At 32.6% G+C, this 13,501-nt stretch overlaps 1 protein-coding gene across 1 annotated transcript in view; it reads left to right on the forward strand.

Annotated features, from left to right (window-relative positions):
• The first annotated feature begins 1,431 nt into the window (after nucleotides 1–1,431).
• Nucleotides 1,432–13,501, forward strand: part of LOC143245826 (G-protein coupled receptor GRL101-like) — a 71,595-nt gene continuing 59,525 nt past the window's right edge. Inside the window, exons 1-3 of the mRNA XM_076492082.1 lie at nucleotides 1,432–1,591; nucleotides 10,688–10,819; nucleotides 12,212–12,340. Coding sequence (XP_076348197.1) covers nucleotides 1,432–1,591; nucleotides 10,688–10,819; nucleotides 12,212–12,340 — 421 coding nt within the window. The remainder of the gene's footprint in view (nucleotides 1,592–10,687; nucleotides 10,820–12,211; nucleotides 12,341–13,501) is intronic.

Consider the following 13,501-nt stretch of genomic DNA (forward strand, 5'->3'; position numbering starts at 1 on the left):
TCATATTATATAGACCATCGTTCAGGTCACAGACATTCCTGCTGGAGACTTTGGAGAAGGAAATATAGTCTGCCTCGTGTGTCGCCTACACAGTTATTTTTGAAACATACAGCAAAATTTTGAATTTTATATTTCAGTGAGATATTGTGGGCTCGAGTCTTGGATCTTCCGACCAGTAGCCCACCAAGCTAACTATTGATAACTGATGAAAGTACATTGAACTCTGTTAACAATAATATTAATACATTCATTGAAGACTTGTTGAATATCAAACTTTATCAATATTCTTTAAATGTAAAACAATATTAAGGTCACTCTACATTGATTTTGGCCTGGCATGGCCAAGCGCGTAAGGCGTGCAACTCGTAATCCGAGGGTCGCGGGTTCGCGCCCGCGTCGCGCCAAACATGCTCGCCCTCCCAGCCGTGGGGCGTTATAATGTTATGGTCAATTCCACTATTCGTTGGTAAAAGAGTACTCTTTTACCTCTAGTCTTATACTGCAAAATTAGGGACGGCTAGCACAGATAGCCCTCGAGTAGCTTTGTGCGAAATTACAAAAACCAACCAAACCTACATTGATTTTACTTATCTTCCTCAGGATTAATCGTGTTATCTGTTTACAGGAATATTCATAATACTCCTAAAATTTTCTTTACATGAAAAATGTCACGTTTTTGACATTTTATGATATCCATTAATTGTAAAGAGGCTAGGCATGTCTAGGTGATTAGGGTGCTATGTTTGCTTTGCGTGGAATTCAAAAACAAACAAAACAGAGTTGTAAAGTAATATATTCATAGAAATTACCACTAGATGTCGTGTTTATGAATCGTCTACTCTTCCAGGATCTATCATGTTCTAGATATTATTGACGCTTCCTATTTGTTAATAACTCCGGGTATACGTTATTCGGGATATGCCATGTTATACATATAATCTGGTAGTTTCTCACCTGCATTGTGTCTGTCTGTATCGCGGTGTAGGATTTGTGGTGTTTTTATGTATCGGTTGTTTAGGTTAAGGTTCATTTGTGTTTTTTTTCTTGGTTCTACATATTTTTACCTCACAATACTATTTATGGTTCTACATATTTTTACCTCACAATACTATTCATGGTCCTATATATTTTTACCTCACAATACTATTCATGGTTCTATATATTTTTACCTTACAATACTATTTATGGTTCTACATATTTTTACCTCACAATACTATTCATGGTCCTATATATTTTTACCTCACAATACTATTCATGGTTCTATATATTTTTACCTTACAATACTATTCATGGTTCTACATATTTTTACCTTACAATACTATTCATGGTTCTATATATTTTTACCTCACAATACTATTTATGGTTCTATCCATGTTTTTACCTCACAATACTATTTATGGTTCTATCCATGTTTACCTCACAATACTATTCATGGTTCTTACTCAAACAGGCAGAAACTGTTCAGAACTGGAATTTCGATGTCAGAATTCTCGATGCATTCCACAGGCAAGTGTGTGTGACGTGGTCTGCGATTGTGGCGACACCTGTAACGATGAAAACAACTGCGAAAAGTATTATGATATTAAGAGTGGTAAGATACTGCTTAACACTTGAATAGATAAATTTTATATCACCTTGCTATTATCTCTTTATCTAGAGAACTCACGTCACAGGTTTCTCCACAATTTTTATGTAAGGAATTATTATTTGTGTGTAAATTGGGCAGATATCTTTTTTCCATTATGAGATTAAATACCAGTTCTATGAAAATTAATACAGAAACCTGTCCTATACCCTTCAGTGTTATACATGTTGCTTTGTTAATTATACTTACCTCTACACTTCAGTGTCATACATGTTGCTTTGTTAATTATACTTACCTATACACTTCAGTGTTATACATGTTGCTTTCTTAATTATACTTACCTCTACACTTCAGTGTTATACATGTTGCTTTGTTAATTATACTTACCTCTACACTTCAGTGTCATACATGTTGCTTTGTTAATTATATTTACCTCTACACTTCAGTGTCATACATGTTACTTTGTTAATTATACTTACCTCTACACTTCAGTGTCATACATGTTGCTTTGTTAATTATATTTACCTCTACACTTCAGTGTCATACATGTTACTTTGTTAATTATACTTACCTCTACACTTCAGTGTCATACATGTTGCTTTGTTAATTATACTTACCTCTACACTTCAGTGTTATACATGTTGCTTTGTTAATTATACTTACCTCTACACTTCAGTGTTATACATGTTTCTTTGTTAATTATACTTACCTCTACACTTCAGTGTTATACATGTTGCTTTGTTAATTATACTTACCTCTACACTTCAGTGTCATACATGTTGCTTTGTTAATTATACTTACCTCTACACTTCAGTGTTATACATGTTGCTTTGTTAATTATACTTACCTCTACACTTCAGTGTTATACATGTTGCTTTGTTAATTATACTTACCTCTACACTTCAGTGTTATACATGTTGCTTTGTTAATTATACTTACCTCTACACTTCAGTGTTATACATGTTGCTTTGTTAATTATGCTTACCTCTACAGCTCAGTGTTATACATGTTGCTTTGTTAATTATACTTACCTCTACACTTCAGTGTTATACATGTTGCTTTTGTTAATTATACTTACCTCTACACTTCGGTGTTATACATGTTGCTTTGTTAATTATACTTACCTCTACACTTCGGTGTTATACATGTTGCTTTGTTAATTATACTTACCTCTACACTTCGGTGTTATACATGTTGCTTTGTTGAATTATGCTTACCTCTGCACTCAGTGTTATACATGTTGCTTTGTTAATTATACTTACCTCTACACTTCAGTGTTATACATATTTGCTTTGTTAATTATACTTACCCCTACACTTCAGTGTCATACATATTGCTTTGTTAATTATACTTACCTCTACACTTCGGTGTTATACATATTGCTTTGTTAATTATACTTACCTCTACACTCAGTGTTATAAATGTTGCTTTGTTAATTATACTTTACCTCTACAGCTCCAGTGTTATACATATTGCTTTGTTAATTATATTCACCTCTACACTTCAGTGTTATACATGTTGCTTTGTTTGGGGTATACTTACCTCTACACTTCGGTGTTATACATGTTGCTTTGTTAATTATGCTTACCTCTACACTTCAGTGTTATACATGTTGCTTTGTTAATTATATTCACCTCTACACTTCAGTGTTATCCATGTTGCTTTGTTAATTATACTTACCTCTATACTTCAGTGTTATACATGTTGCTTTCTTTAATTATATTTACCTCTACACTTCGGTGTTATACATGTTGCTTTGTTGATTATGCTTACCTCTACACTTCGGTGTTATACATGTTGCTTTGTTAATTATACTTACCTCTGCACACTCTCGGTGTTATACATGTTGCTTTGTTAATTATACTTACCTCTACACTTCAGTGTTATACATGTTGCTTTGTTAATTATACTTACCTCTACACTTCAGTGTTATACATGTTGCTTTGTTAATTATACTTACCTCTACACTTCAGTGTCATACATGTTGCTTTGTTAATTATACTTACCTCTACACTTCAGTGTTATACATGTTGCTTTGTTAATTATACTTACCTCTACACTTCAGTGTTATACATGTTGCTTTGTTAATTATACTTACCTCTACACTTCAGTGTTATACATGTTGCTTTGTTAATTATACTTACCTCTACACTTCAGTGTCATACATGTTGTTTTATTAATTATGCTTACCTCTACACTTCAGTGTTATACATGTTGCTTTCTTAATTATGCTTACCTCTACATCTCCAGTGTCATACATGTTGCTTTGTTAATTATACTTACCTCTACACTTCAGTGTCATACATGTTGCTTTGTTAATTATAATGCTTACCTCTACACCTTCAGTGTTATACATGTTGTTTTGTTAATTATGCTTACCTCTACACTTCAGTGTTATACATGTTGCTTTGTTAATTATACTTACCTCTACACTTCAGTGTCATACATGTTGCTTTGTTAATTATACTTACCTCTACACTTCAGTGTTATACATGTTGCTTTGTTAATTATATTTACCTCTACACTTCAGTGTTATACATGTTGCTTTGTTAATTATACTTACCTCTACACTTCAGTGTCATACATGTTGCTTTGTTAATTATACTTACCTCTACACTTCGGTGTTATACATGTTGCTTTGTTAATTATACTTACCTCTACGCTTCGGTGTTATACATGTTGCTTTGTTAATTTACTTACCCTCTACACTTCAGTGTCATACATGTTGCTTTGTTAATTATACTTACCTCTACACTTCAGTGTCATACATGTTGCTTTGTTAATTATATTTACCTCTACACTTCAGTGTCATACATGTTGCTTTGTTAATTATACTTACCTCTACACTTCAGTGTCATACATGTTACTTTGTTAATTATACTTACCTCTACACTTCAGTGTTATACGTGTTACTTTGTTAATTATATTTGCCTCTACACTTCGAGTGTGTTATACGTGTTTGCTTTGTTAATTATATTTACCTCTGCACTTCAGTGTTATACATGTTTCTTTGTTAATTATACTTACCTCTACACTTCAGTGTTATACATGTTACTTTGTTAATTATACTTACCTCTACACTTCAGTGTCATACATGTTGCTTTGTTAACTATACTTACCTCTACACTTCAGTGTTATACATGTTGCTTTGTTAATTATACTTACCTCTACACTTCAGTGTCATACATGTTGCTTTGTTAATTATACTTACCTCTACACTTCCAGTGTCATACATGTTGCTTTGTTAATTATACTTACCTCTACACTTCGGTGTCGTACATGTTGCTTTGTTAATTATTTTACCTCTACACTTCAGTGTCATACATGTTGTTTTGTTAATTTATGCTTACCTCTACACTTCAGTGTCATACATGTTACTTTGTTAATTATACTTACCTCTACACTTCGAGTGTTATACATGTTACTTTGTTAATTATATTTACCTCTACACTTCAGTGTTATACATGTTGCTTTGTTAATTATATTTACCTCTACACTTCAGTGTTATACATGTTTCTTTGTTAATTATACTTACCTCTACACTTCAGTGTTATACATGTTACTTTGTTAATTATACTTACCTCTACACTTCAGTGTCATACATGTTGCTTTGTTAATTATACTTACCTCTACACTTCAGTGTTATACATGTTGCTTCTTTGTTAATTATACTTACCTCTACACTTCGGTGTCATACATGTTGCTTTGTTAATTATACTTACCTCTACACTTCAGTGTCATACATGTTTCTTTGTTAATTATGCTTACCTCTACACTTCCGGTGTCATACATGTTGCTTTGTTAATTATGCTTACCTCTACACTTCATTGTTATACACGTTGCTTTTGTTAATTATGCTTACCTCTACACTTCAGTGTTATACATGTTGCTTTGTTAATTATATTTGCTTCTACACTTCGTTGTTATACATGTTTGCTGTTAATTATACTTACCTCTACACTTCAGTGTTATACATGTTGCTTTGTTAATTATGCTTACCTCTACACTTCGGTGTTATACATGTTTCTTTGTTAATTATGCTTACCTCTACACTTCGTGGTTATACACGTTACTTTGTTAATTATGCTTACCTCTACATTTTCAGTGTTATACATGTTGTTTTGTTAATTATGCTTACCTCTACACTTCAGTGTTATACATGTTGCTTTGTTAATTATGCTTACCTCTACACTTCGGTGTCATACATGTTGCTTTTGTTAATTATACTTACCTCTACACTTCATTATTTATACATGTTGCTTTGTTAATTATGCTTACCTCTACACTTCGTTGTTATACATGTTTGCTTTGTTAATTATGCTTTACTTCTACACTTCAGTGTCATACATGTTGCTTTGTTAATTATACTTACCTCTACACTTCAGTGTTATACATGTTGCTTTGTTAATTATACTTACCCTCTACACTTCAGTGTCATACATGTTGCTTTGTTAATTATGCTTACCTCTACACTTCAGTGTTATACATGTTGCTTTGTTAATTATATTTACCTCTACACTTCAGTGTTATACATGTTGCTTTGTTAATTATACTTACCTCTACACTTCAGTGTCATACATGTTGCTTTGTTAATTATACTTACCTCTACACTTCAGTGTTATACATGTTGCTTTGTTAATTATGCTTACCCTCTACATCTTCGGTGTTATACATGTTGCTTTGTTAATTATAATTTACCTCTACACTTCGTAGTGTCATACATGTTGCTTTGTTAATTATGCTTACCTCTACACTTCAGTGTCATACATGTTGCTTTGTTGATTATATTTACCTCTACACTTCAGTGTCATACATGTTGCTTTGTTAATTATGCTTACCTCTACACTTCGGTGTCGTACATGTTACTTTGTTAATTATACTTACCTCTACACTCAGTGTTATACATGTTACTTTGTTAATTATATTTACCTCTACACTTCAGTGTTATACATGTTGCTTTGTTAATTATATTTACCTCTACACTTCAGTGTTATACATGTTTCTTTGTTAATTATACTTACCTCTACACTTCAGTGTTATACATGTTACTTTGTTAATTATACTTACCTCTACACTTCAGTGTCATACATGTTGCTTTGTTAACTATACTTACCTCTACACTTCAGTGTTATACATGTTGCTTTGTTAATTATACTTACCTCTACACTTCAGTGTCATACATGTTGCTTTGTTAATTATACTTACCTCTACACTTCAGTGTCATACATGTTGCTTTGTTAATTATACTTACCTCTACACTTCAGTGTCATACATGTTGCTTTGTTGATTATGTTTACCTCTACACTTCGAGTGTCATACATGTTGCTTTGTTAATTATACTTACCTCTACACTTCAGTGTCATACATGTTACTTTGTTAATTATACTTACCTCTACACTTCAGTGTTATACATGTTACTTTGTTAATTATATTTACCTCTACACTTCAGTGTTATACATGTTGCTTTGTTAATTATATTTACCTCTACACTTCAGTGTTATACATGTTTCTTTGTTAATTATACTTACCTCTACACTTCGAGTGTTATACATGTTACTTTGTTAATTATGCTTACCTCTACACTTCGATTGTTATACGTGTTGCTTTGTTGATTATGCTTACCTCTACACTCCGGTGTTATACATGTTGCTTTGTTAATTATGCTTACCTCTACACTTCAGTGTCATACATGTTGCTTTGTTAATTATACTTACCTCTACACTTCAGTGTCATACATGTTTCTTTGTTAATTATACTTACCTCTACACTTCAGTGTCATACATGTTGCTTTGTTAATTATACTTACCTCTACACTTCATTGTTATACACGTTACTTTGTTAATTATACTTACCTCTACACTTCAGTGTTATACATGTTGCTTTGTTAATTATATTTACTTCTACACTTCATTGTTATACATGTTGCTTTGTTAATTATACTTACCTCTACACTTCAGTGTTATACATGTTGCTTTGTTAATTATACTTACCTCTACACTTCAGTGTTATACATGTTTCTTTGTTAATTATACTTACCTCTACACTTCATGGTTATACACGTTACTTTGTTAATTATACTTACCTCTACATTTCAGTGTTATACATGTTGCTTTGTTAATTATACTTACCTCTACACTTCAGTGTTATACATGTTGCTTTGTTAATTATACTTACCTCTACACTTCAGTGTCATACATGTTGCTTTGTTAATTATACTTACCTCTACACTTCAGTGTTATACATGTTGCTTTGTTAATTATACTTACCTCTACACTTCATTGTTATACATGTTGCTTTGTTAATTATACTTACTTCTACACTTCAGTGTCATACATGTTGCTTTGTTAATTATACTTACCTCTACACTTCAGTGTTATACACGTTGCTTTGTTAATTATATTTACCTCTACACTTCAGTGTCATACATGTTACTTTGTTAATTATACTTACCTCTACACTTCAGTGTCATACATGTTGCTTTGTTAATTATACTTACCTCTACACTTCAGTGTTATACATGTTGCTTTGTTAATTATACTTACCTCTACACTTCAGTGTCATACATGTTGCTTTGTTAATTATATTTACCTATACACTTCAGTGTTATACATGTTGCTGGGTTAATGATACCTCTCTATACAACTCAGTTTTCAGACTCCTCTGAGTTAATAAAACCTTCATAATCACCTTACTGTAACACATGTTAATAAAACCTCCATAATCACCTTACTGTAACAGATGTTAATAAAACCTTCATAATCACCTTACTGTAACAGATGTTAATAAAACCTCCATAATCACCTTCCTGTAACACATGTTAATAAAACCTCCATAATCACCTTACTGTAACAGATGTTAATAAAACCTTCATAATCACCTTACTGTAACAGATGTTAATAAAACCTCCATAATCACCTTACTGTAACAGATGTTAATAAAACCTCCATAATCACCTTCCTGTAACACATGTTAATAAAACCTCCATAATCATCTTACTGTAACAGATGTTAATAAAACCTCCATAATCACCTTACTGTTACAGATGTTAATAAAACCTCCATAATCACCTTACTGTAACAGATGTTAATAAAACCTCCATAATCACCTTACTGTAACACATGTTAATAAAACCTCCATAATCACCTCACTGTGACAGATGTTAATAAAACCTCCATAATCACCTCACTGTGACAGATGTTAATAAAACCTGCATAATCACCTTACTGTAACACATGTTAATAAAACCTCCATAATCACCTTACTGTAACAGATGTTAATAAAGCCTCCATAATCATCTTACTGTAACACATGTTAATAAAACCTCCATAATAACCTCACTGTGACAGATGTTAATAAAACCTCCATAATCAACTTACTGTAACAGATGTTAATAAAACCTGCATAATCACCTTACTGTAACACATGTTAATAAAACTTCCATAATTACCTCACTGTGACAGATGTTAATAAAACCTCCATAATCACCTCACTGTGACAGATGTTAATAAAACCTCCATAATCACCTTACTGTAACAGATGTTAATAAAACCTCCATAATCACCTTACTGTAACAGATGTTAATAAAACCTGCATAATCACCTTACTGTAACAGATGTTAATAAAACCTCCATAATCACCTTACTGTAACACATGTTAATAAAACCTCCATAATCAACTTACTGTAACAGATGTTAATAAAACCTGCATAATCACCTTACTGTAACACATGTTAATAAAACTTCCATAATTACCTCACTGTGACAGATGTTAATAAAACCTCCATAATCACCTCACTGTGACAGATGTTAATAAAACCTCCATAATCACCTTACTGTAACAGATGTTAATAAAACCTCCATAATCACCTTGCTGTAACAGATGTTAATAAAACCTGCATAATCACCTTACTGTAACAGATGTTAATAAAACCTCCATAATCACCTTACTGTAACACATGTTAATAAAACCTCCATAATCACCTTACTGTAACACATGTTAATAAAACCTCCATAATCACCTCACTGTGACAGATGTTAATAAAACCTCCATAATCACCTCACTGTGACAGATGTTAATAAAACCTGCATAATCACCTTACTGTAACACATGTTAATAAAACCTCCATAATCACCTTACTGTAACAGATGTTAATAAAGCCTCCATAATCATCTTACTGTAACACATGTTAATAAAACCTCCATAATAACCTCACTGTGACAGATGTTAATAAAACCTCCATAATCAACTTACTGTAACAGATGTTAATAAAACCTGCATAATCACCTTACTGTAACACATGTTAATAAAACTTCCATAATTACCTCACTGTGACAGATGTTAATAAAACCTCCATAATCACCTCACTGTGACAGATGTTAATAAAACCTCCATAATCACCTTACTGTAACAGATGTTAATAAAACCTCCATAATCACCTTACTGTAACAGATGTTAATAAAACCTGCATAATCACCTTACTGTAACAGATGTTAATAAAACCTCCATAATCACCTTACTGTAACACATGTTAATAAAACCTCCATAATCAACTTACTGTAACAGATGTTAATAAAACCTGCATAATCACCTTACTGTAACACATGTTAATAAAACTTCCATAATTACCTCACTGTGACAGATGTTAATAAAACCTCCATAATCACCTCACTGTGACAGATGTTAATAAAACCTCCATAATCACCTTACTGTAACAGATGTTAATAAAACCTCCATAATCACCTTACTGTAACAGATGTTAATAAAACCTGCATAATCACCTTACTGTAACAGATGTTAATAAAACCTCCATAATCACCTTACTGTAACACATGTTAATAAAACCTCCATAATCACCTTACTGTAACACATGTTAATAAAACCTCCATAATCACCTCACTGTGACAGATGTTAATAAAACCTCCATAATCACCTCACTGTGACAGATGTTAATAAAACCTGCATAATCACCTTACTGTAACACATGTTAATAAAACCTCCATAATCACCTTACTGTAACACATGTTAATAAAACCTCCATAATCACCTTACTGTAACACATGTTACTGTGCTAAAGATATTCCACTTTACACTCTGGTGTTACAGGTGTTTCTCTTTGCACGTCAAAAACAGCCATTGTTTGTGCTCACACCAATCGTTGTGTTAGAGCTGGTAACGTTTGTGACGGAACAAACGATTGTCATTTTGGATCAGTTGGAGCTGACGAGTATGGTTGTGGTGAGTAGGAAGTCTACGTTTACTATCCAACAGTTGTACAAATAAGTTTATCTGTAGTGTAAACCTTGATACTTCTCTCTTATTGTTAGTATCCCTCAGTTGTACCAGATATTTTTCTGTAGTGTAAACCTTCTTACTTCTCTGTTATTGTTAGTATCCATCAGTTGTACCAGATGTTTTTCTGTAGTGTAAACCTTCTTACTTCTCTGTTATTGTTAGTATCTATCAGTTGTACAAGATGTTTATGTGTAGTGTAAACCTTCATACTTCTCTCTTATTGTTAGTATCTATCATTTGTTCTCAATGTTTATCTGTAGTGTAAACCTTCATACTTTTCTCTTATTGTTTGTATCCATCAGTTGTACCAGATGTTTATCTGTAATGTAAACCTTCTTACTTCTCTGTTATTGTTAGTATCCATCAGTTGTACCAGATGTTTATCTGCAGTGTAAACCTTCATACTTCTCTGTTATTGTTAGTATCCATCAGTTGTACCAGATGTTTTTCTGTAGTGTAAACCTTCTTACTTCTCTCTTATTGTTAGTATCCATCAGTTGTACCAGATGTTTATCTTTAGTGTAAACCTTCATACTTCTCTGTTATTGTTAGTATCTATCAGTTGTACAAGATGTTTATCTGTAATGTAAACCTTCATACTTCTCTGTTATTGTTAGTATCTATCAGTTGTACAAGATGTTTATCTGTAGTGTAAACCTTCATACTTCTCTGTTATTGTTATTATCTATCAGTTGTACAAGATGTTTATCTGTAGTGTAAACCTTCATACTTCTCTGTTATTGTTAGTATCCATCAGTTGTACCAGATGTTTATTTGTAGTGTAAACCTTCTTACTTCTCTGTTATTGTTAGTATCTATCAGTTGTACAAGATGTTTATCTGTAGTGTAAACCTTCTTACTTCTCTTTTATTGTTATTATTCATCAGTTGTACCAGATGTTTATTTGTAGTGTAAACCTTCTTACTTCTCTCTTATTGTTAGTATCCATCAGTTGTACCAGATGTTTATCTGTAGTGTAAACCTTCTTACTTCTCTCTTATTGTTAGTATCCATCAGTTGTACAAGATGTTTTTCTGTAGTGTAATCCTTCTTACTTCTCTCTTATTGTTAGTATCCATCAGTTGTACCAGATGTTTATTTGTAGTGTAAACCTTCATACTTCTCTCTTATTGTTAGTATCCATCAGTTGTACCAGATATTTTTCTGTAGTGTAAACCTTCTTACTTCTCTGTTATTGTTAGTATCCATCAGTTGTTCTCAATGTTTTTCTGTAGTGTAAACCTTCTTACTTCTCTCTTATTGTTAGTATCCATCAGTTGTACCAGATGTTTCATTTCCATCATCTTATTCTAATTAAAGATTTCCTGCACTCAGGTTATTCGATCGAGGCATGTACCAACATGGGTGACCATTTCTTGTGCAGAGATGGAAGGTGTCTACCACAAAGTGTTAAATGTAATAACATCCGGGACTGTGTGGGAGGAGACGACGAGTCCAATTGTTGTGAGTTATCTGATTAATAAATAATGTTTGTTTTTATCATATCTCGTTATTTGAAATATCTGTTCAATAGATAACACTATGTAACACAAATTTTGTTCCCAGATAGTATGTGTTATTTCTTAATTGCTTATGTTGTAAAAGTACAGAAAATGGCCATTATTCCTTTCAAACCTTGCTTTTGTGACCTGGATAATGAAATTTAGAAATTAACCTATTTTATATGTAAAAACGGACAAATTTGCATATTTTTATTTACATAAGGTGTGAATAAAACAACATATGAACCAAGATTTACATGTATTTATACTAAAGTTATACAGACATTTTTAGAAGTGAGTAGCTTTTCAAGATTTGTGACTGTAATGTAAATCGCTTTCATGTATCAGCCCACAAATACAGTCTCGGCATTCGACTTTGTCAAACCAAGATCTCTGATCAAGTCATTGGGTCTCTTTGGTTGGGTAGTATGGGTTTTTCTCACCAGCTGCACCTCTGAAATTGTAATCTGGATCTTCAATGTCTACCTCCTCTTCTGATTTGCTGCTCTCTTCTGAGGATGGCTGTTTTCGCTCTGGCAGAGTAGATATAGGGAGCTCAGGGTAGTGTGGCAGTGGGAAGATGGATGATGGAAGGTCCGGATACATGATAGCAGATCCATTCTTGCCTGCCTGACGTTTGAAAGTGTCTACCATGCAGAAGTAGCAATTGCTTGAGTGGCCAGTGGGATCACGCCAAATTTTTGGAATAGCAAACTTTATGGCTCTCTTCTCCTCTGTACCATCCTGCAGAAGAGCAAAATAAAATTGTTATTATTAAGAATAAATATATTTCGTCCACAACTAATGTGTAACAGGTTCAAACAAAATATTTTATATGTGATATTTTTCTATACTATTGGAAATTAAAAATATATACATTAAAAAATATTTAAATTTTAAAAAGTCTAAAATTTGTATAATTTAAAATCTTACCTTCTAGAGTTTTTTTGCAGGTAAAATGAGATGTTCAGGGTTTTTCTTGATTCCTGACTGGCATGTTGAAATATGCTTCACACGTTTTAGCAGGCATGCTGAAATATGCTTCACACGTTTTAGCAGATGCTGTCACAGAGTACTTTTTCGTTCTTTTCTTGATAAATTGGTTACATGATAGCAGAATGTG

The sequence above is a fragment of the Tachypleus tridentatus genome, chromosome 3, assembly GCF_004210375.1.
Source record: "Tachypleus tridentatus isolate NWPU-2018 chromosome 3, ASM421037v1, whole genome shotgun sequence".
Lineage (NCBI taxonomy): Eukaryota > Metazoa > Arthropoda > Merostomata > Xiphosura > Limulidae > Tachypleus > Tachypleus tridentatus.